Source organism: Daphnia pulicaria, chromosome 1, assembly GCF_021234035.1.
Source record: "Daphnia pulicaria isolate SC F1-1A chromosome 1, SC_F0-13Bv2, whole genome shotgun sequence".
Taxonomy (NCBI): domain Eukaryota; kingdom Metazoa; phylum Arthropoda; class Branchiopoda; order Diplostraca; family Daphniidae; genus Daphnia; species Daphnia pulicaria.
In genome coordinates, this window is record NC_060913.1 from 23,873,955 (window position 1) to 23,897,189 (window position 23,235).

Sequence of the window (23,235 nt, forward strand, 5' to 3'; positions counted from 1 at the left end):
TCTGTTCAGTAGGTCGGTCCAGCAGTTTATAAAGATTTAGTTAGTAGTCGGAAAAATTCAGTATGTTCAGGTAGGGTTAGTAGTTTGATTTTAAAAAGTAATCAATAATAAAAGCAATGTAGGTTATAGCTAGTAGTTTACAAAAATTTAGTACTTTTGTTATAAGTAGTGTGAACAATTCAGTACCTTTGATCACTAGTTCAAAAAGTTCAGTAGGAATGGTTAGCAGTTTGATGGAAAAAAGTCATCAGTTGTAGGTTAGTAACATACAAAACTGTAAGTAGTATGTTTTCACATCATTGCGGTTTAGTAGGTTACAACTTACAAGGAATAAGTAGTATTCGTTAGGATAGTAGCTTTTGTATATATCAATGTGGCGTGCCTGTAAGGCACTAGACTGCCACACAAAAGGTCCGGGTTCAATTCCCGAATAAATCAAGTCTTCTTTCCAAGTTAAATAAATGGAAATGGTCAATTAGTGGTGCCGAATAATATCAGTAGGAATGCCAAAACCAATGCCGTAAATGAAGTGGTCAGAACTTTTTAAGTAAGGGGTGGGTAGTAAAAGCAGGAAAGAATTTAAAGTGGTTTAGTTTATAATTAGTAAGGCGAGTAAGAAAAGGTAGAAGAATTGAGAAGTAGTTTCAATCAATTGGTTAGTAGGCTGGGTACCGAGTAGCAGTTACATGAAAGTAGGATAATGCCACTGTGTAGTTCTTGAAACTTTTTCAGTGCGGCTCTGGTGGATTTGAGAAGGACTTTGTGATCTAATGCGCACCACTGAACAATAAGGGTCAGGACGGGCGCCAGTTTTTAGTGATGGTTGAAAGCGGCTTCCCATTCCGCTTCGAATTCCACGTGTTGGCCAGTTTGGCGGACGACACTGTCCATTCCCTGTGTAGAAATCAGTGTGAGTCAAATCTATAAACATTTCTTTGAACAAGGCGAATCTTTTCTTACCTCCATGGATGAAAGTAACGAGAGAAGCATGCTGAGGCCCTGAAGAAAGCCTTTGCGCAAAGGATAACTTCATCGTCCGAATGTTGAATCCGTGTCATCGGACACATGCGTATGCATTTGTAAGCCTTCGTCCAATTCCGAAAGAGGAACAGCAGACAATAAGTACTTGATGTCGTAGAGGACGTACATGGCCCGCCGGTATGACTGTTGAGTCCGACTTCGGTCAAAGGACAAGAGTCTGTCTGCGTATCATATAAATTTCAAATAAGTTTACAGGGGGAACAAAAACACGTACGACATGTTGTTGGTGAGGTTCAGGGCTTACCCATGTTCTTCTGGTGATCGATCTCGCCGAGAAAGCATCGCAATGACGCTGCTAAGGCTCCGTTATGTCCCATAAAGTACTGGGCGAGCGTCGGTACGGTGAACAGCTGTACAGAGTGCGACGTCACGCTATGCGAATGATCGTGATCGTCTGAAATAAAGTCGGACATCAACCGGCCATAGTGTCGAGTAAATATCTGGCGGAATTTCAAAGGAATTAAGAGGCCATATTAATCAAAGTAAAAGAAAAATGAAAAGAAAAATTACGGTGGCAAAGTCTCGTTTGGCATCAGGATCCATCAGTAATCCGGCGATAAAGAGCCAATGCCAAGCAGATCGAGCGGCTTTCCACAACTGAGAGTCGGACAGAAAGACGGATTCGAGGAGCGATAACTAAAAGCCCTGCGTAATCGACTGAAATGTATTGCAAATTTACGGAATGATTTAACCATCAACGCTTATGATTTTGCTGATTGGGCAAAATAAAAATCTCCGATACCTTCATGATGATATCGGCCAAAAGGAGACGAAAGCCTTGGCAAATGGCAATCAATTTTCGCAACCAGTCGAGGAGGCGGAGGGCGTGTCCCTGATGAGCCAACAAGGGTCCGAGGAGGACGCAGACTTTCAGGGCACGTGGAGGCAATCGTGAAGTTTGTCGCTCGATGGCAGATTGGATAAGGAGTATTTTTAAGAGGAAACTTTTTGGCAAGGTCAGCAAGCAAAACGTTAACTCGATGCCTTTGGAACAAGGAACCACTCTCCTCCTTTGCTTTTTCCTTCAAACTCTTTTTCTGTGCTATCTTCTCATCTTCATCTTTCGATTCTGTCTCCTTAAACTCCCACCAATAACCTTAAAAATACCAAAATGATAATAAAATTTACTTTAAAAATGTAAGATATTGTATACCTTTGCTTGGGTGATATCTTGAGTATGTCCTAGCTTCATCAAAAGCCCCTTGGAGATGATTGACTGTTGTAGACTGATTGAAAAAAAATTATTGCGAGCCCGAAGGGCGAAGCTAATAATCGCATACGCAGAAAAAAAAAGCCATGTCACTTTGTCTGTATGTATGTATGTCCCGCTCCATAGCTCGGGTGTTTCAAGACAGATTTCGGATTTTTTGGTCTTAAAAATTACACAAAAAATCTGCGGTGCGACCAGAACAAAAATAATTCCATTTACTTAATTAGTTCCCCCGTAATTAATGAAAAACTGTTAAAATAACAGCTTAATGACTAGTGACATCTGGCGGTGGCGACTACAACTTTTTCACTTTAGGTAAAAATAAATCACCACCAGATGTCCATAGCATCGCCGTGATGACGCAATCTGTGATGTCCCAACCATGACGAAACAACCAGATTTGAATTTAATTTTTGGCAGTTATTTGACTAAAAGATGGTTATTTTTAAATTCAATTATTGAACTTTATGTGTGTAAAATAGGAAAATATGAGTTGAGCAAACTAAACGTAAATAACTTGCAATGATATTGAACTGTGACAGATAAATCCCGTTTTAAGACCAAAAAGTCTGTGAAGAAAATTAAGAATTGTGAAAAAGTCCGACATAACAATAGGCCCTGAATTTGTCATTTAAGACAGTTTTCAACTGGCTTACGACTATCCCTTCGCGGCGTGCTGATAAGCTTGCTTTTCTATCTTAATTAGTTAAGACTGATACTAGAACATTTTCCAATTTTCTTACAATTCGAGAATTGATCACATAATCAAGATCTGGTGCTTGATAGACTACACCAGCAATTATGTAGAAATCTACAAGTGGAGTAACTACAGCTGCAGAATGCCTATGCTGCTTTCGAATTACATACAAGATTGGTTCTTGAACATGAAGAAGCATATACTCAAGTCCTGTCAGGTTACAGTTGAATTTTATAAATGATTAATAGTACAGTTTTAATCGAATGTGGTTTGTAATATACTTCAGGTGTTCCATATTGAGACGCTGCATTATGACAATTACATTGTTGCAAGTTCGGTCATAGAAAGGGTTTGTAGTTGACTGAAAGTAATCCATTACATTGGTAGGATAAAGAATGGGTATCCAAGCAGAGTCATGCCAAGAAATCCACAAAAGGTTATCTAGAATAGAATGCATGGAGGGAAAAAAGTTGTTTTTACATAATGGCTGATTGAATTGAGGTTTTCTTAGAGAATTGATGACCCACCTTTAGAATCAACCATTTCGAACCAAATTATATTCCTCCTTGTTGTTTGAACTCAAATTCATTCACACAAATTTTCATACGAGTGTGTAAACAACAATAATTTTGCACAACTGTCATAGCAGACGTCTATGAAAAGGTGCCCTTTTGAAATTAATGGCGACTACCCTCATAGTCTCATACCTCCTTTCTCCCTATAGTTGGTGACGCTGCCGCATGGGAGCGCTATCGTAAAATTCCCTTTCCAGTATTAGTCTTCTGTTTTTTGCTCACGTACGTGTTTGTTTACATTGATTCAAAAATGTTTCCATGTCCAAATTTCGCCAAGTGTTTAAAAACATTCGAAACGAAAGCTAAACAGTCCAATCATTACAAAAATTGTTTAATTGATAGGATATGTCATCGTTGTGTTTCTAAACCAGTTTTCAAGAGTGAATCTGGATTTCGATATCATGCAAAAATGCACAAGGTATTGGTATTCAGAATTTTTTCTTCTTTCTTTTATATTTATGATAATTTGTTTTTTTTTACTTTAGGATCCAACATATCCAACTGTTGTGCGGTATGGTGTAGGTGATACTGTTCATCAACCTACACCAGATCCACCACAACCTTCGATCGACAATTTTCTGCCTCGAGATAGCTTACCGGCAGAATCTGGTGATGGGGGCAGCTATGTCACCGAAATCGCCGAGGAAGTGGAAGAGGCGGAAACCGAGGAATCCTTATACATCCAGCAACAGTTAGCAAATGTGGTATGTAAAAAAGTCTTTTTGTCTAAGTTTGTGTGTGTGTGTGTGTGTGTGTATACACACTCAAACTGTTTATTTGACTCGGTGGCCACTGATCCTACGGGTTTATCTGCGGACGGGACCGTTTTATCCCCAGTCACCAACTCGACCTGCTCCTTGTCCAGTGGCGCATTTTGAAAATCGACAGTTTGTTCTCCTTCGGCCAACAGATCGCCCAAGTTGAGTAAAATGTTATCGAGCTCTTCCTTCGTTAACTTTAGTCGTCAGTTTTTCAATTCCAGAACGACATCATCTGATTCCGGTTCGTCTTCTTCGGTATCAGACTAGGCTATCGACGCCCATTCTACTTTATCCTCAGTTTTTTCGCTGGGAGATTTAATAGCAGGTCCGTCCTTTTGCGCTTTGTCTAGTTGTATGTTTCGGGTTTCAAGTGCAGCTCTCTGGCCTCGTACTAATCCGCCATCTTCGATGTTCGGCAAAGTTTCGATCGACAGAATTGCTGATTGTTCTAATTTCCTTTGCGAGATGGACGTTCCGTCGATCGGGTATTCTTTCAGCCAGATTTTCCGTTCCAGCTCTGTTCGTATTTGTTTGGATACTCTCAGGTCTTCTCGGGTTTTAATGAGCATTCGGTTGGCTCGGGTTAAACGGTTAAACCCTTTTTGTACACAGCTAGCTTTTTTATGGTCAATTCTGAAGAATCCGTCGCTTTGGTGTAGCATTCATGCCGGGGTAATTTTTGATTTCCCCGCCTTGATGTTGGCGACATCTTTCGGAAGTGACTCGTCTTTAGATGAACAAACGGCTGTTGGGATATCAGTTATCAATACTGTGTTTACTAGCCAAACTAGGTGCAAAATCTTGTGAATCCAATTTCCCCATACAATGCATCTCAACACCCTCACGAGTACGCCCTGTCCCATCAATAGGCGGATACAAAATTCGAAGATCTTCAAATTCATTTTGTAGTAAACTTGACAACATGTCTTCATTTCCAACTCCCCTCTTGCCTTTATAGCTTTTCAGTAGACTGATTGAATTAACAACCTATCAATCCTGATCTTTTCCATGGACATTTGTAATTAACGAAGTTTAATCATATTATTTTGATTGAATTCGAATTTGACAACATTTTACCTTCATTTTTCAATAATAATGTAGGACGTAAATCGTGTTTTTGATTAATCACGAGCTTATTCTGTTTGACGATTTATATTCCGACTTCTGTCTCTCCCCCATCATGAGTCCGTCGCACAATTTAAAAAAAAAATTATTGTTTGGGTTATCGATTGGCGATTACAAACTCAATTTCAGGATGTTCTATTTTTCGCGATCTCGCTTCATTATTGCATCAGGAAATCCTATTATTGCAGAATTGATTTCACTTGGTGTTTGTTAATTGTTAAACATTTGAAAATGTAACGCAATAAGTTGTTGGCAGTTTACGCCATCTAGCGAGTGAGTCTATTCTCAACCGCAAAGGCAATATTCAAATTTTGATTTCAATGAGCGTGCACGAACGCAGCGAGCTTGCACGAGTGCACGAACAATTTAAAATCACGAGGTTGAACTAAATTAAACAATAATACTCACCTAATTTACAAATTAACAATTTTAGGAGAAAATAAAGGAAGCGCAGTTTGAGGCAAGTACCCAACTAACTGCTTACTATCGCAAAAAGGAGAAAGAAATGCTACAGGATAAAGAAGAGCTAGAAGAAAAAAAAAGGAACTTGATGAAACAATACAGCGGTATAATTTGTATTTTATTTAAGAAATTGAATGTTTAATAAAAAAGTTTTAAATTAGATTTCGTGCACGCGCTGAAGACGAGCAGAGGGATGTCAAGTTAATTGTTGGGGAATCAGTCGTTGACGGTGTTGAACATGTCACCGTCCGCTGGCAGGATTCCGTACTCCCCAAGGAACAAGTTATTCCAACTGCTCCTGATGCTGTCGCGGCCTACGAGAAGAAGAAGAAGAAAAAGGAAGAGAAGAATTTGGCCAACAAAAGGAAGAAATGAGGCTTGGCGCAGAATGATGTCCGGGCGCAGCTGTTGGCGCAAACTTGGTACGTCTGGCCACCGCGGCAGTGAACACCTTTTGAAAAACACAAAATATATAAGAGAATGATGGATTGACGCAATTTTGTGTTCGGGTGGAGAAATAAAAAGGGAGAAAAAAATACCATCCGTTTTTTTTTCGTATTCCCGAGTTTCGACCTTGCACTCGTCCATCGCGTTCAAAAGTTCAAAATCTTGGTGCCTTTTAATTCGTTTGATAGAAAGCGATTTGGAATGGAAAGGAATGACCGTCAGGCTATACGTAGCGGATGATGAAGCATCGTTTATAGGTTCGATGACAGGTTGACGCCTCGCGAGTGACACTTTTAGTTGAATACCGGATACCATGCTACCATTCATCTAGTATTCAGTCACGCAAAAAAAAACAATTGCAGTGTATATTATTATTACATTCGTCATGTAGTGACGATAGAATCTGGTGCGCTTAACAACCTGGAACACCTTTTTTAAATTTCTAAATAAATTTACTACGAGCCAAAAATTCCCACTATAGGTAATGGGCAAAGAAACTTGGTATCAAATTACAATTTGGTCAACTACTAAAGAATTTAAAACTACAGGATTTTGTTTGTCTATTTTAGTAAAATAGGCAATAAGTGAGGAGTAGATTTTTTAAGGGAATTCTCTATATACATACTTCACTGATGGCTCTGTCTGCTGAAGTTGTTTTTCGAACGTAACGAACCTGCAACTAAGAATAAAAAAGTTATTTAACATTTTTCTTCTGTTTTCTTTAATAGAAGATATTACTTTTTCTCAATTTCCATTGAAATGTTTACAACATTTCCAAAAGACTGGAAAGCTTTTTTGAGGCTTTCTTCTGTAGGCCTAATGCTGTAGCCAAACACCTAGAAATGGCAAACAATAGCCTAATATGATTAATCAACACATTTCATAAAAAATCTACAGCCAAGAAATGATTACATAAACTGTGTGCCCCACTGTATAGGTTTCTGGTGCTTCACTGGAGAAATGGCAGGAGAAGTAGGTGTTTCTTTGGTGTTTGTTGGACTAATTGAAGCAGGTTCAGCATCTGATTTTCTTGAAGAAATGAAATTTTCATAGATTATTTTCGAAACTGTGTTTGCAACTCGTTTATTTCTTTTGTGGGTTTCATGGTGAAGCATATTAAACCCCCGCCTGTCTTTGATCACAATGACGTACTACAGATACGTATCATTTGTCATACGTCGTCGGTAGAGATGGACAGGCAATTTGCTCGAATTACGCAAAAGGCAATAGAGATTAGCAGAACAGTTCGCCTGGGAGATGCGGAGAACATTCCTGACCAGCAAACCATGGTAGAAGCCTGTCCTGTGTCAATGTCATCCACAGGTCACCTTTTAGATTCATCTCCTTTCAAGGAGACCGAAGTTGATGACTCTGATGATTCAGACGGTTCTGAAATCTTTATTGAACAACAAGTCGAATCGACTGTCAACAAGGAACCTTTAATCAATTCTCAAGATGAGCTCCTCCTTTATATTCATGATGCAATTCCGATCGAACCTCCCGGCGAGTCCTGTTTTGTTTCACAACTTTCTGATGAAGAGAGCCAAGAAGAAGAAGACTTTAGTAAGAGTCCAATTATTACCAATGAAATCGACCGAATTTCAGTTGCAGATATCGAAGATGATAATTCGTCTCTTGATGGATCGATCGAGCCTCTTCTTCCATTGGTTTTATCTTCACATTTGGCGACTAATGCAGAACTTATGGAAGCTATTGAAGCAGATGAAAGCTTCATAATTCATGAATGCTATTACCAGTAAAATAATCAGACTATCATTGTAATAATGGACAATTATAATTATTACATTTTATTTCGCTTTAGATTTTTGGGCTACATTTCCAAGTATCATTTTATACTCAGATTTTATTTTTTTCATTTTTCATCAGATTTTTTTTCATTCATCTACATTTGAAGACCTTTAATTTATGTTTAGTTGCGAGTGTCGACCTAACCGACCAAACGGTTGCTGCCGACAACATCCACTTATGTCCTGCAAATCAACAAGAAATCCAAATATATTCAAGCCTCCCTTGGAGGCCTATATAGTATAGGAGGCATTTTACTTTGGCCTATTTTACTATATATAAAGATAGATAATAATAATAATAAGATATAATAATAATCCTTTAAAGGAGTTCACTGAAATTGAAAAATATCTCAAATAACTGTACGGCGACAAAGAAGATGTCAATGATTTACGAGAGAAAATACGCGGCCGGGTTCGTTAAAAAAAATACTGAGATGATGATAATAACCAATACGGAATCATAACGCGGCGCAGGAAGAGAAAAAAATATAATAAAGGAGGCGCCTTTTCTTATATAGTATCCTTTGGAGTCCTATATAGTAAAAGGAGGCCTAATCCGTAGGACTCCTTTACTATGGACTCCAAAGGAGGCTTGGTTGAGTTCTGATGGCCCTGCCTTAATAAGGGTCATATGCTTATTGCACACCGGAAGGAAGTTCATCTTTCACCGTCCTTTGCCTGTACAGTAAATTTGTTATAATTATCATTTGTGTTAGAAAATTGCAACTTTACTCAAATACCTAGTTTTTGACGCAGAGGAACTAGCAGATGATTACTCCAACCAACAGCGACTCCAAGAATCAACCCGAAGACTATGCTGGTGACGATGACCACATTTTTTGGATTTTCGCTTTCCTGGTTGGCAGCAGACTTTGCAGTTCAAGAATTCGAAAGTAACACCGCTTCAAGTTGTAATTTTTATTTTAGACTAATTCACTGTCGTCTATGTTCATTTGGCAGAGAGCTGCATCTTGATTGTGGCGACGTCGCCGTGAAATTGAGCGTAGATCGCATATCCATATCCTTCCTCTAAACAACTAACTGTAACCATTACGTCATTGGCGGTTGGACCTTGATATTCTCCACACTGGTGAACGACAGGTCTGGTGGCAGCTTCGTCGAGAAAACGAATTGCAATAGCGACAGACACATCGATATCTCCTTCCTAGAAATCAGAACGTTTAAAATATCATCCAACTATAATCGAGGACTAATCGGGTTATCTCTTACCGCTCAATCCCAATCAAATGTAGGGGGAGAGGGGGGCTAGTTGGCAGGGTCACTTTTGGTGAATTTATTTGAATTTTTTTATCACTTTCAACAAAATTGAACATTTTCAAAAAAACAAAAGAAAACGAGCGAGACAAAATAATTCGAATAATATGGTTCAACCAAGGGTTCAACATTTACCGTGCTCCAAGTGTCAATTGCCTTCCACCAACTGTTGTTCAAAGTGCCACAGAGTGTACTACTGCTCCCGGGAACACCAGAAAGCTGACTGGACAAATCACAAAACATTGTGCGGACCTCCTTTTAAGGTTTGTCTGACACACTGACAAGTTTTAGCATTCGAATTTATCCTTTTATTTATGTTGGTTTAGATCGAAGAATCACAAGCTGAAGGCCGTTATCTGGTAGCCAGTCGTCTCATTAAAGCGGGCGAAGTGATCCTACAGGAGTTACCACTATAGTGGTCGGACCCAAACTGAAAACATTGCCGCTATGTCTTGGCTGTTATAAGCCCATCACTGACACTTATCGGTAATTTTATATCCAAACCTTAATATACCATTTAACCAGTAGGCCTAATAGCCAAATTTTTCTAATAGATGTTCGCGTTGTAATTGGCCATTATGTTCAGCAGCTTGCGAAGAATCTGCCTTCCACAAAAATGGAGAATGCCGATTGATTGATCCGACTTTGATGACCAACCATCTCAGTCAGGGCGCCATCAACAGCCAAGTGTATCAATGCATAACTCCTTTACTCTACTTGACTTTGCCGGATTCGTTGACGGGGAGCGTTTAGACGAGCTCGTTTCACATCTGGAACAACGTCGGGGTACGGACATCTACCGACTAGTTGAACAAAACATTTCCAGTTTCCTGCTCTATCGACTGTTGCTGACTCAATACGATTCCGAAAGTATCCAGCCATTCCAGTGAGTTTGCGGAATTTTGGAGACCAACTGCTTCGAGATCCACGTTCAGCGACGTGTGAGTGTCCCAGGATTGTATCCTACGGCGTCGCTAATGAACCACGATTGGGTAGCAAATACCCGGCATGTTTTCGATCCGGCTGATTTTCGGATAAGAATTTTTGCAACTAAAGATATTCCGGCTGGAGACAAAATCAGCACCACCTACACGCAAAGCCTCTGGAACACCCTGGATCGTCGCTTGCATTTGAAATCCACCAAACATTTTTGCTGCCAATGCAGCCGGTGTGCGGACCCAAGAGAACTGATGGGGACATTATTGAGCGCCGTCAATAAGTGTACAGGTTGCGGAGGTGCGGTCATCAGTCAAGATCCGCTCGATCAAATGTCAAATTGGGAGTGCAGCGATTGCGGATCAGTGCAGAAAGTCGAACAAGTTAAAAGGGCACATGATTCCGCACGGATGGAATGGAAACAAAGTGTTCAACTGGCACAGAATCGTCTGGAATTACTAGAAGATTTTATCCGGAAATATTCCGGAGCTATCCATCAGGATAGCTGTCACGTGATAGAGGCCAAATACGCCCTTGTTCAGCTTTACGGAAATACTCCGCAACTTCTTTACCATGGTTTCTATAAGAATGTTTGATTCTATTCTCAAGGAGTTATACTTAACCTGGGCAAGCGGCTGCAAGCAACTAAAGATGTCTGGATGAAGATTCGCTTTTGCATTTTGATCTTTGCTACTTGAAATAGTATGATCTAACACAATTTTTCAAAGCTTTTCTTGTGCTTCAATTCATTCATTTTTTGGGCTGTAATTCATGTCGCTCGACGTTGTTGCAACCAAATTTTTTTTTTTTATGTTTAGATTTGAGTGAAGAACTGATTGAGGGGAAGCTGGATTACTGCCGGCAGCTATTGAAACTTGCGGATGTCATTGAACCTGGTTCGAGTCAGTTGAGAGACCATTTGCTGTTTGAGCTACAGTCTGTCACGGAACACAAAGCTAACCGTGCTTTTAAACGTGGCTCTGCTGAATTCAAGGTAATTACAATTCATTGTGGATTATTGTGATCTGTGGTGTTTAAATTATATAAATATTTTTTTCTTTCTATGAATTGATCAAGGACGCAACCAGTCATAAGATGGCATCGTTTGCCGAAATACTGCGCTACGAGATCCATTGGGTAGACGTCCTGGAGAAACGTCGATTAGTTCTCGAAAACATTTAAAAAGAAATTAGATTTTTAATTGCTACTGCTAATAAGAAAATTCACATCGATATTTTAATAATTAATACAAAGAATCAAAATGGGCAAATTGCGCTGTCAAATTTGTTTACACACTCTGAAACGTTACTACTGTATCATTTAAACAGATTGGCACCAACAGTGAACCAGCAATACTTTAAAGTAAAAATTTAAATGATTACCCTTTTAAATTACTTATAATGTGGAAGAGTGGGTGCATCGGATAAGGCGTCGTCGTCACTAAGAAGAAGGTGTGAATTGTGACTATGGTACGAAACCTCTGGTGAGCATTATTAGCTGCTAATACATCCGTTCTGGCGCCACTGTAATGCGATCCGTTTGGTGATCGAACTATCGGCGAATCTAGCGATTCTAGACAGAGGTCCCGTCCGCGGGTATAGGCTCAGACTAAGAATCCCAATTGGTAATCAGGTGGTAGTCAGGTGTAGTGCCTGATGAGATGTATTTGATCTAAAGTCATACTAGAGGGTCAGTCCGTGTATGCGATGATGTCAGACTAATGGGGTTATTGATTGTTGCGCGGGATTATTGAGCAACCGAAAGGTTGTCAACGACGTGCCCGGTGAACACTGACGTGATTAAATTACGTGTCACTAACAAACATTTGACACATCGCACAAATTGACCTAATACCGATTGCAAAATTTTTGATTTTCTTGATTTAAAAAATTTGATGAAGTTTTTTTGCGTATCCGGGAAGAAATATGGATAACATTCGACACCCGTCCTTCTTTATTTTGATTGACCCCCTCCTACCACCCACTCTTTAAATTAATAGCTATTTAATCCTCTTTGTTTAATCGCCTCCGATGTGGTTCCTTTAATTCCCAAACAGTTATCGAGATCGCAGCAATCGTGCGCTATTACTCGTGGATTAAACTTTCAGACGGATGTAATTCGAACCAAAAATGTTTTACGTCGCGTGTTATTTAAGGGTTCTTTCAACACGTTTAATCTAAAATAGTGTATGAAAGCACACGAATCCATACGCGGAACCAGAGTGTTGGTAACTTTTTCTCCACTTTAGTTTTCACTTTTCAGATTACCTAATCACAGCCGCGTCCTTCATCAACCATGTTTGTTTTCAAACTGGATTTTCCCCCTTCAAAGTTAATCCGTGAGAATGAATATGCCATTGCAATCAAAATAAAATTCACGACGCGTTGCCGTGGCAACTAGCAGGCACATAATTTCGCAATGAGTTGCTCAATTTTATTCATTTCCTTTCGTCCGCTTTCGTCACATTACTCCCAATAAAGAACTTCTGGATTTTCCTGAATCAGGATTCAGGAAGCGTCTCACTTGCCATGCGAGTTAAACAAATTGTCTAACTGATTCAGGTCAGTGATTTTACTAGAAAATTCCCATCAATCTTAACAAATAAGATAATACCCTGACCCATACCAATACCATGCCATTAGATAATCTCTCCATACCCATCATGCTTCAGCTTAGCTAAAATTTACGGCTGTATATTGTTTGTTAATTTCTAAAGGGAAAATAAGAAGATTTTATAACTTTTAAAAAATAATAATCAAATGGTGGATGGTAAGAAAATATTAATCAGAAAACAAATTTTTAAAAGCCTTTTTGTAATTCATCGATAGCTTCAAACGTATTACATTGAAGACAAAAAGAAATTAATTGTACGATCAGAACTTTGCTCAGTTTAAGTTTACGCATTATCCAGTTTCTTCTAATTCATCCGTTTGTCAGAGGCAGAAGCCGAGTTCGTGCGGATTTCAGCAGGTTCAAGAAGGCCATTAGTCTCTGAATCCGGGCCCGGCTCATATTCTTCCGTGTCCGACTCAAAAATAATTAAGTATTGCACCTTCAGTATTTACGGTGAAATGTTGAAAAAAAGAAGAAAAAACTAATTTTTAAAAGACTTTTTGTAATTCATCGATAGCTTCAAACGTATTACATTGAAGACAAAAAGAAATTAATTGTACGATCAGAACTTTTCTCGGTTTAAGTTTACGGCGGTTTCTTCTAATTCATCCGGTTGTCAGAGGCAGAAGCCGAGTTCGTGCGGATTTCAGCAGGTTCCAGGCCATTAGTCTCTGAATCCGTGTCCGACTCGTCCGTAGAAGTGTCCGTGTCGCTCTCGTCGCTCTCAGGTTTCAACGTCTGTGTCGTTGCATCCGATTTCTGTATTTTCACGTCCGGTTGTTGAGGGACTTTGGGTGGAGTTGCCGCTCGTTCCAGAGCCTCGAAGCAGGTCAGCAATTGTCTCTGTCGGGTCGGAGTAATCGAATCACAATTTTCTCCGGGTTCAGCGATGAGCAGCGTCGTCAGGAAGAGGCAGAGTTGCTTAACCGATTCTTCAGTGACTCCGGTCTCGAGACGGTGGACCAGAGTCTCGGCACAGTCTGTGATCCAACCGTCCGGCACTCCGGGCATTTCTCTCTTGAAAATGGCGGCCATCAGTTTGACGTTGTTGAATTTTTCGAGTCTCAACTTGCCATTTTCGTCGTCACTGTCAAGCGGCCGGTTGAATTCCTCGACGGCGAGTTGGAACAAGAGACGGACGATGTTTTGTGTCCAGCCTTTCTGCTGGTCGCCGCTCCTAAGTCGCTTCAACAGTTTGGCGTAAAGATGAGAAATGCTTCCGTTTTTCAAAGCTCTGCTGAAAATGGCATCGACGAGGTCTTGTTCCGCTTCCGATCGATGAAGTTGGTGGTAATTCATCAGGACCTCGATGCCATTCGCCACACTCTCGATTGACTCTGGCGTATTCTTCAACATGTCCAGGTAGCGGTTGATTTGGTTGCACCATTCCAAACGAGAGACGACAAGAGGTGCCACTTCGTCGTCCATTCCGTTTTCTATGAACGCCGCCATTGTGGATTGGATTCGACGTTGGAATCTCATCGACTCGGGTTGGCCATCTTTGCGGGTCGGTTGTACTGGTAATCCTTGCAGTTTCAGCTCCGATTTGGATGGAGATTTTATCAATGTGCGTATTGTGCGAACGCACCAACTGGCGAAGAGACCCGCGAAGATGACAACAGTAGAGACAGAGACGAGAGAAATAATCATGTTGGTGGAAGACATGGTTGCTGAATTCAAGTTTTGATCTGTGAAATTCGATTTACTTTAGAAGTCTTCGGTCTCCTTTAAGTAACCTTTCGTCTGACTAGCAGCAGTGGCATCCCCATTTTTTCTAGTTTAAACGGTCCTAAAAGTAAAATTTAAATGATTTCAAATTAGTAATTGTGTTAATCAAATGTAAAATGTTTTTCCGAATATTATTCAATAAAAAAATAGTTTAAAGTTTAAACAGTTAAATATTTAATAAGTAAAATTTAATTTAAATCCGGAAGTCAATGATTACATAACACTTTCCTTAGATTCTGGCGCCATCTATACCTATTACGTAATTTCAATACTGGCCTGACGACTGAAAGTTCAATCTGTTGGGAAAACCAAATTTAAATTATTTCAAATTAGTAATCATGTTGATCAAATGTAAAATGTTTTTCCGAATAATACTCAATAAAAATAGTTCAATTGGTGAAATATTAAATTAGTAAACTTTAATGTAAAGGCGGAAGTCTTTACATAACCAACGCTTTCCTCAGATTCTGGCGCCATCTAATTACGTAATTTAAATATTGGCCTGACTTAACCGTAGGGAAAACCCGCGACCATAAAACACCTTTCACTTTTTTCGGCTCTCATTTTCAACTGGCCAAAATCAGGGCAAAGGGCGCTGACCAGCAGTAAAACATGACCTTCTCAACAAATAATACCTTTGCCCCAATGTCCATTTTAGGGTACTTTCTAAAACTGTCAACCGTTAACTGAAGACTCGAAGAATTGATTATTCGTCTGCCCTTGAGATTGAGGATCGACTTCTTCCTTCCAAAAACTGATCCAGGGAGAATCTTTTCGCCTTTTCGCAGTGCATTATCTCTCCTGCTGTCGAGGGGTAAACTAGGCCTATTTGCTCTGCAGTGACCAACAATCATTGCGTCATGAAAATCACAGTAAGTTTATTTTAAAAATTCTGTTCTATTTACGTAATCATACGGTAAAAAATTTATATTTTTAATAATTAGGCCCTACAGCTGCCCATCACTAGTGTCTTATGTCTTTTCCTTCTAAGTGCTGACGCCGAGCCCGACAGAAATTGTCAAACGATTAAAATTGGGGATACCTGCTCGGAGATTGCCATCTCATGCGGAATCGATCTAGATGCTCTGTACAAAATCAATCCGTCCTTGATTGACGGCCAAGCTTGCGATAATCTGACGATTGGAGAAGCTATTTGCTGTCAAGCAGCAAGAAACGCCAAAGAGAATTGGAACACTGGCGACGGAAACGTCAAATGGCAATTCAATTGCGATTATTACGGGCACGATTTGGAGCGGTTGCCGAGTTCCGGCGAAAATTGCGGAGGCCTCTGTGTTGCCAACCCCAAATGCACCCATTTTCGTTACACTGACGATGGCTACTGTTACTTGAAGACATTACCGTTAACTACTTTTCGTACCCCCGCCAGAGGTGGCGTGTGCGGCTATCTCCCGTTTAAATCCGGTAATTTGACGTTTCCTGTATTTATTTTATTGATCAATCGTTACAGTATAATTTACCATCATGTACCAGAATCACCACCTCGGGACGTTTGGAATTCCGGAGAGGGTGGCGTCAAGTGGCTTCTCAACTGCGATTTTTACGGCAACGACATCGGGCGAATCGAGACTACCGGAGAGCAATGCGGTGGCCTATGCGTTGCCAATCCTCAATGCAACCATTTTCGCCACAGCGATGGGACCTGTTACCTTAAAAAAACCTCTTTGAATACTCCTCGTACACCCATCAACGGTGGCATGTGTGGTTACGTGCCATCCAGGGATTTTGACTTCTCTTCTCCAAATTCTTCTTTCAGCAGCAGTTGTCCGGCAGTTGGCGGATTAGAGTCGAAATGCCGGCCGGTCAAAGATTGCGCTGTATGGTACGATCTCGTTTTGGCCACTCCCGGCGCGGGCTGCGCCTTAGTCGATGGCGGTCCGGGAGCTTGCTGTCCAGATCTTCCTGCAAACAGTATTTAAATTTAGACATTTTATAACTTGAATTTTTACAATGTTTAATTTCATTTTGAAAGGTTACGGAGCACCTCCTCTGCAAGAAAACGAGAAGAAAGCCAAGCAATATAATCTCGAATTTAATTCACCTAAACAACAGTTCATTTCTGGAAGTATTGACAAGTTCTCTGTGAACTCGGCGGCTGAGGCCGGTCGACTGGAGATGAAGGTCACCGATACGATAGAGACTCAACTCTTCGTGCACAACATTTTCGTTTTGCCCGGCTCGTCTCGTGCTACACACGCGCTGGTCTTCACCAGCACAGCGGAATCAGAGAAAATGAGTCGTGACGCAATGATCGAAGCTTACACCGTCACTGAGATTGTCAAAAGGTAATTTTATCTATCCTTTGTCATTATTATTATTTTATTTAACAATAATTTGTGTGCGAAAAAGATTTAACATTAAGCCGGAATATGTTGAGAGGACCCTGAGACAATTCAACTTAAAGGACACGATTTTGTCGGGAACGTGCACCGCCGATCCTGTTTGTGACGAAAAAACAATCCGTTCCCCTTACAGAACGTTGGATGGATCGTGCAACAACATCCAGCGACCTTCCTTGGGAAAATCGCTCACACAATTCCAACGGGCTCTTCCTTCTGCTTACGCTGACGGTATACCCAAATATTTTGTAAAATCTCGAATTATATTTATATTCACATGAATCAAATTTGATAGGTGTGCGGACTCCCAGACGAGCTAAAAATGGCGGTGAACTTCCCAGGTAATCAAAGATTTAAAAGATATTATCCGATATTATCATTCGCTGAGAAATTGACTGACTGAGAAATATTTGATTCGTGTGCTGAATTGTAGCGCTCGCTTGGTGTCAACAACCGTCGCCCGCGATATTGATTCTCCCAGCGAAACCGACACGACTTGGGTCATGCAGTACGGACAGTTTATCGATCACGATTTCACGAAAACTCCTGAATTCAAAATGGGTACTATAGCAAGTTTCTTTACATTTACTTATTCTAAACCTCATATTTATTTTAAAAGCCAATGGAAGCACTATTCCGTGCTGTATGCCGGATGGGAAATTTATCGAGAAAGAGCTGATCCATCCCGAGTGTTTTCCGATTGAGATTCCGGAGAACGATTCTTTTTTCTCCAAGTTTGGCCAACGTTGTATGCCCTTGGTCCGTTCGGCACCGATTCGCAGGTTGGATTGCACCTTCGGGGCCTCCGAACAGGTGAGTTGATTACACTTATTCATTTGGCAATTAATTATCACCTCAATTTTGGGTAGATGAACCAATTCACGCACTTTTTGGACCAATCCAACGTCTACGGTTTCGACGACAAAACAGCGCGGGAATTACGAACGTTTGAAAAAGGCGGCATGAAAGTCACTCCCAGGGACGAATTAGATTTACTCCCAGCCGACGAGGAGTCTAAGGTGTCGTGTACCTTGTCCAAAACAGTGTCCGGAATCGATCCACCCACCGATGTCAAGTGCTTCAAAACAGGTCAATAAAATTTAGACAACATGTACCGTCGGATAAGAAATGTTAAACATTTTTTGGCGCCTTATAGGAGATACACCTCGAGTGAACGAGCACCCCAATTTAGCCGTGACCCATACAATTTTCTTGCGTGAACACAACCGACTGGCGGCTGAACTGGCCCGTTTGAATCCCGGATGGGACGACGAGCGTCTCTACCAGGAGGCCAAACGAATTCTGGCCGCTCAAATGCAGCACATCACCTTCAACGAATGGCTGCCCATCATTATCGGTCGAGCGAAAATGCAGGAACTCGGTCTGCTGCCACTGCAACAAGGTTCCAGTCAAGATTACGACAAGAACCTCAATCCGTCCATTTTGAACGAATTTGCTGCAGCCGCTTTCCGGTTCGGCCACACCCTCATCCAAGGGAAGCATCAGTACGTAAATCATTTTTCTTTATTATTATTTAATTGCGAGTCTGATGAATCGAACGTTTGTGCAGTTTGACTAATCAGCGGAGGACCAAGGAACGAGAAATCCTGTTACGTCAACACTTTTTCAAAACGCAAGAGATATACACGCCGGGCAATCTCGACAAGTTTCTCATTGGATTGGCCAGTCAGCCCAGTCAAAATGCGGAAAACTATTTCACCCAGGAGGTAAATTTGATTATTACAATTTCATATCTTTATTTTAATATGCTGATGGCGTTATTGTTTGTGTCACAGGTGACAAATCATTTGTTTGAAGAGCAAGGCAAGGGTTTCGGCTTGGATTTGGTTTCACTTAACCTCCAACGCGGTCGTGATCATGGTATTTTGTTCTATTTACTACGTCTTTCCATTAAGCTAATAATGTAATAACACTTTTGGATAGGTATTCCCGGCTATAATGCCTATCGGACCCAATGTGGCTTGCCACCTGCCGACCAATTCAGCGACCTTCTTAATTTGATTTCCCCGGCGGTACGTTTGAGCTCACGCTAAATTCACGTTAACAAAGATTATCAGATGATATACTTAACAGATTGTGGATAAATTTGCAAAATTGTACAAAACGGTTGACGACATCGACCTGTTCATCGGAGCCATGTCAGAGCGATTGGCTCCAGGTGCTTTGGTGGGACCCACTTTTCAGTGCATCATAGCCGATCAATTTCTGAAATTCAAACGGGGCGATCGCTTCTTCTACGATCTCGCTGGACAGCCCAGCAGTTTCACCGAAGGTATGAAAACAATTAAAGCTTATAAATTTTGATTTGATCGATTAATTTTTTAACAAAATTTTAGATCAACTGACTGAAATCCGACGTGCTAGTTTTGCCCGTCTTGTCTGTGACAACAGCAACGTGAAATCCAGTCAGCCGCTAATTTTTAAAACCCCATCTCACGTGTAAGTAAATCGACAAATTAATTTAAAAATTACGATGTAGCAGCATTGGCTAACTATTCCCCGTTTGATTTACATCAGAAACCCGATTTTGAATTGCGATTCCGGCTCTATCCCTCGTCTTAACCTTCGCCCATTCGGGGTGGAAGATCGCTGGCCGGAATACAACAACGGTGACGGCGGAGTCAAATGGCTCCAGAATTGCGACTTCCCCGGCTACGATCTGAGTCGAAAGACCATCCCGGGAGAACAGTGCGGCAGACTCTGCATCAATGACGGCAAGTGCAACGCGTTTACCTACAACTCGGTGACGGGAATCTGTTTCTTGAAAGACATTCCGTCGTCGTATGGCCGCTCACCTTTTGACGGAGCCATCTGCGGCTTACTTCCATGGAAATTTTAATGTTTAACTTTGAATCGACTGCTCAAAATCTGTCCTATTGCAGGTAGATTTGTATCGCGCCTTCGTGTTAGCAGTCTATTGAGCAAAATACAAAATGTCGAGTGAAATATGAGCCAGTAATGGATACGGCAGTCAATTCAGTTTTTTTTGTCGATAATTGGTTGGTGTGAAACACCGGAGGTTTTTTTTTTCAGACTGTCTGAAGGCTACATGAAATTTATTTATGTTTGCGGTCAAACAAAACACAAGTGCGCAGTTGTTTACATTGACAGCTTGATTGGAAAAGTCAGGGTCTAGCGAGGGCGTTAACTATAAACAACTGGACTCTTTCAGACAAGCCGCGAACCCGGAAACACACACTTGCCGACTCCATGCCATGTACAGTGAAGTACTCCTTATTTGGTGCAAACGCCATTATTGATATTGTTTACCTTCTGTTTGTTATTTATTCCTGGTCGGCTGCCAGCACGTGTAGGTTTTGAATTTAATCCGCCGGGGAAATCGAGGGGGAAATGAAATGTTAAAAAGGCATAAGCTGGTTCAGACTTCAGAGTGAACATGATTAAAAAATCGCAAAACCGGTTCGCCCAATTTATGTAGTTTAGTAGGTAGGGTATATGTGAGGTGAAAAAAAACAAGTAAGGAAAATATAGGCAATGCCTATATTCTTCGATTTTATTAAATAATAAACAGAAGACAGATTTAAAGCCTTATAATGCTTGCATCAACATCTGTTTCAGAGTGAGCATTATAACAAAAATCAACAAACCGGTTCGCCCAATCATGTTATAGTCACCGTATAGTGTGTTTGCCCAATAACAAGTTTTACTATACAAAGTAAAGAAATCAACTTATAATTAACGATCGTTTGCTAGTTGATGCGTGACTTTCCGCTTATTTCAACCTCATAAAACATCCATACTATCATTTCGGGTTGGTTCTACCAACCTATATTCTTCATTAAGGTACGTATACCTTCAAAAGACTAAAAACATAAACACGACCATATGTTTGACACATTTATTGGTATCGCCGGTTCCAAATCAAACATAGAAAAAATTAGAAAAACAAGTGGAAAGCCGGTGAACAACAAAAGACAGTATCATGAGAGTAAATGGTACATTTTGTACAGGAATTGATTCAACTGCACAAAACTCCAAGTTAAATTAAGGTTTTCCAACACCAAAATCGGATCCCTTTCCCAATATCGACGATGCTGATAAGGCTTTGCATCATCATGCGGGGCTACATCCGATCAAGATACTTCCGTTCAAAAAGCATCAAAGTGTGAACCTCTCTCTAGAGGTCGTTTTTTTCTTTCAATCTTACACAAACGTCCTTACGCAACGATTTCTAAGGATTGCCAAAAATAGTGGTTCCAAATGGCACATACAAGTACTTTCGGAAAAGGTTGCACATATTTAAGAATTGAATGGGGTCCTCTCTTGGTTCCTCTCTAACAATTTCGAATCTGTAAGTATCTGCCGGGACTGTGGACGCCGGAGCAGCAACTTGCATTTCGACAATATCTCCCAGGACTCTCGGACCCATAGGTTCTTTTGACAAATAAAAGTTAGATAAATTTTGAGGATAAATGTATACACATATACTCAGTGGAGCTTACGTGATCGCGTTGACGACGCCATAAGACAGAAGACAATCAGTAATTTACCAGTCATGTTTGTCGGTAATACTGTGAAATAACTCTTGAGTTGTAGTTGGTGTTGTTGATGTTTGTTATCGAATGAAGAAAAACAAGTCGAACGGTCGGCTTATATTGGGCTAGTTCAGGAAGCGCTTACGTGACATGTCAGCAGTTATTTTGAAGGTGGCAAACAAACTACGACGGTTGCTGGCTTCCAGATTTCGAAATGGCCTTGCGCGATGTGCAGCAATATAACAATTTTGTTTACGAGAAAATGTCGAACCGGTTTGTTTCCCAGAAAGATAGCCGAATGGGTATATAGTATACGAACGCCCGATAGGAAACGATTTAGGTACGCCAGAATTGATTGTGTTTTTCATTCGACGTGAAATACACAAGGTCTCTCTCTTTCCCGTGCCCGCAGTTCTGACGAAAAATACAAAGAGAACTTGGATTGCTTTAGCGGACAAGGCCGTCCAATTTTGTCCCAAACATATTCCCTGATTATAAACTGATGATTCACTGGAGCTACTATATGCGGACATGATTTTAGAAAGTCATCAAAACATTAACTTATATAGGATTATATCGCTTGGAAGTTGTGTCGCTTGCACTTCAAAGTCGGCTGGCATTAAAAGAATTAGATTAAAATTTTCAACGGTCGTTGGACGTGAGAATGCAAACTTGTTAAGCGATCGAAAATGAAACTTTTAAGACAAGCTGAAAACTAGCTGTTTTTTTCGTAAGGGTGGGTCGAGTTACAGAGTACACTATATACTGTTTCGTGAACGCAAGTTGATTTTCTGTGCGCAAAGTACTGGCTCAAACTAGTTACTACTGATGTTTACAGGAAACGAAGCGCGATCGAACACACGATCGATACGGCAACCAACTTGACCTAATTATTCTCGCGGAAATAGAGAATGCGTTTGACAGTTTGAATCCATGCTGATGGACCAATTTTAGTGGACATAGCAAGGTCCACATATACTCGATAAGATTGATACTGCACGGCGTATTTCCTCACAAGCTCTATCAAAGAAAAAGATCGATTATTGTCCATTTGAGGGAAACGCCGAGTTCGAACGGAGACTAATCCGGATGACTATATTAGTCAATAGTCACTTGTACAGCACAATACTTAAATGGGAATACCGTTTTTGGCGTGGTAGAGATATGCCAGACATCAGAGCTGAATTGGCAGTGGGCCAAAAGCTAAAAATAATGAAGGTGAATGCTCAATAGAGATGTCGAAGTTGAAAGGAAGTGAATTATTATATATTTTGTGAAAGGAATGGATATAGCGTACTTTACGTTATCCATTTGTCCAATGAGATGTCTCGGCATTTACGGAAGAATAAAACAAGGAAACTCGGTGCTATTATAGAACTATTATAGAACCGGTGAAAAAAAAAAAAAAATTGGCAAAAAATTCCTTCCATCAAAAGAATAAAATCGTGGATTCCATTCATTAATGAAGAATGCGATTACAAAGGTGATAGTAACTATCGAGTTGACTAGACAAAAGCGGATTAAATCGCTGAAATATCTCTATCTCGTCGTGGTACCCCAGACACTGGATCTGATTCACGTGTCGAGGCATTAAAGTGACAAAGCAGAATAAAATCAGCCAGCCAAGCAAAAATTATTCAAAATACTCAAAACAAATATTTCTAATTTCTTTACCTGCAATAG

At 40.5% G+C, this 23,235-nt stretch overlaps 5 protein-coding genes, 1 long non-coding RNA gene and 2 pseudogenes across 6 annotated transcripts; 4 read left to right on the top strand and 4 right to left on the bottom strand.

Annotated features, from left to right (window-relative positions):
* Nucleotides 1–1,742: 1,742 nt before the first annotated feature.
* Nucleotides 1,743–3,594, bottom strand: LOC124314622 (mediator of RNA polymerase II transcription subunit 6-like). The gene is made up of 5 exons (XM_046779893.1): nt 3,476–3,594; nt 3,230–3,389; nt 2,995–3,169; nt 2,195–2,267; nt 1,743–2,137 (listed from the first exon to the last, which is right to left on the bottom strand). The coding sequence occupies exons 1-5, from the start codon at nt 3,489–3,491 to the stop codon at nt 1,743–1,745; spliced, it is 819 nt and encodes a 272-aa protein (XP_046635849.1). The 5' UTR covers nt 3,492–3,594.
* A 163-nt stretch (nt 3,595–3,757) lies between these two features.
* Nucleotides 3,758–4,451, top strand: LOC124314684. The gene is made up of 3 exons (XM_046780023.1): nt 3,758–3,941; nt 4,009–4,227; nt 4,434–4,451. The coding sequence occupies exons 1-3, from the start codon at nt 3,774–3,776 to the stop codon at nt 4,449–4,451; spliced, it is 405 nt and encodes a 134-aa protein (XP_046635979.1). The 5' UTR covers nt 3,758–3,773.
* A 96-nt stretch (nt 4,452–4,547) lies between these two features.
* On the bottom strand, nt 4,548–7,493 carry LOC124314760 (annotated as a pseudogene).
* An 8-nt stretch (nt 7,494–7,501) lies between these two features.
* On the top strand, nt 7,502–8,253 carry LOC124321205. Its single transcript, XM_046784110.1, has 2 exons — nt 7,502–8,074; nt 8,141–8,253. The coding sequence occupies exons 1-2, from the start codon at nt 7,509–7,511 to the stop codon at nt 8,229–8,231; spliced, it is 657 nt and encodes a 218-aa protein (XP_046640066.1). The 5' UTR covers nt 7,502–7,508; the 3' UTR covers nt 8,232–8,253.
* Nucleotides 8,254–9,508: 1,255 nt separating this feature from the next.
* Nucleotides 9,509–11,551, top strand: LOC124314838 (annotated as a pseudogene).
* A 1,909-nt stretch (nt 11,552–13,460) lies between these two features.
* Nucleotides 13,461–14,686, bottom strand: LOC124321257. The gene is made up of 2 exons (XM_046784169.1): nt 14,657–14,686; nt 13,461–14,541 (listed from the first exon to the last, which is right to left on the bottom strand). Exon 2 carries the CDS (start codon nt 14,430–14,432, stop codon nt 13,551–13,553), a length of 882 nt encoding a protein of 293 aa, XP_046640125.1. The 5' UTR covers nt 14,433–14,541; nt 14,657–14,686; the 3' UTR covers nt 13,461–13,550.
* Nucleotides 14,687–15,487: 801 nt separating this feature from the next.
* LOC124320835 (peroxidase-like) lies at nt 15,488–19,973 on the top strand. Its single transcript, XM_046783737.1, has 16 exons — nt 15,488–15,550; nt 15,623–16,100; nt 16,170–16,607; nt 16,669–16,981; nt 17,046–17,266; nt 17,331–17,376; nt 17,469–17,596; nt 17,655–17,848; nt 17,905–18,124; nt 18,192–18,540; nt 18,606–18,762; nt 18,832–18,916; nt 18,980–19,068; nt 19,130–19,328; nt 19,393–19,495; nt 19,574–19,973. The coding sequence occupies exons 1-16, from the start codon at nt 15,539–15,541 to the stop codon at nt 19,893–19,895; spliced, it is 3,354 nt and encodes a 1,117-aa protein (XP_046639693.1). The 5' UTR covers nt 15,488–15,538; the 3' UTR covers nt 19,896–19,973.
* A 928-nt stretch (nt 19,974–20,901) lies between these two features.
* On the bottom strand, nt 20,902–21,804 carry LOC124321160. The gene is made up of 2 exons (XR_006914166.1): nt 21,520–21,804; nt 20,902–21,451 (listed from the first exon to the last, which is right to left on the bottom strand). It is a non-coding gene; the product is annotated as an uncharacterized LOC124321160 (long non-coding RNA).
* Between the last annotated feature and the right edge of the window lie 1,431 nt (nt 21,805–23,235).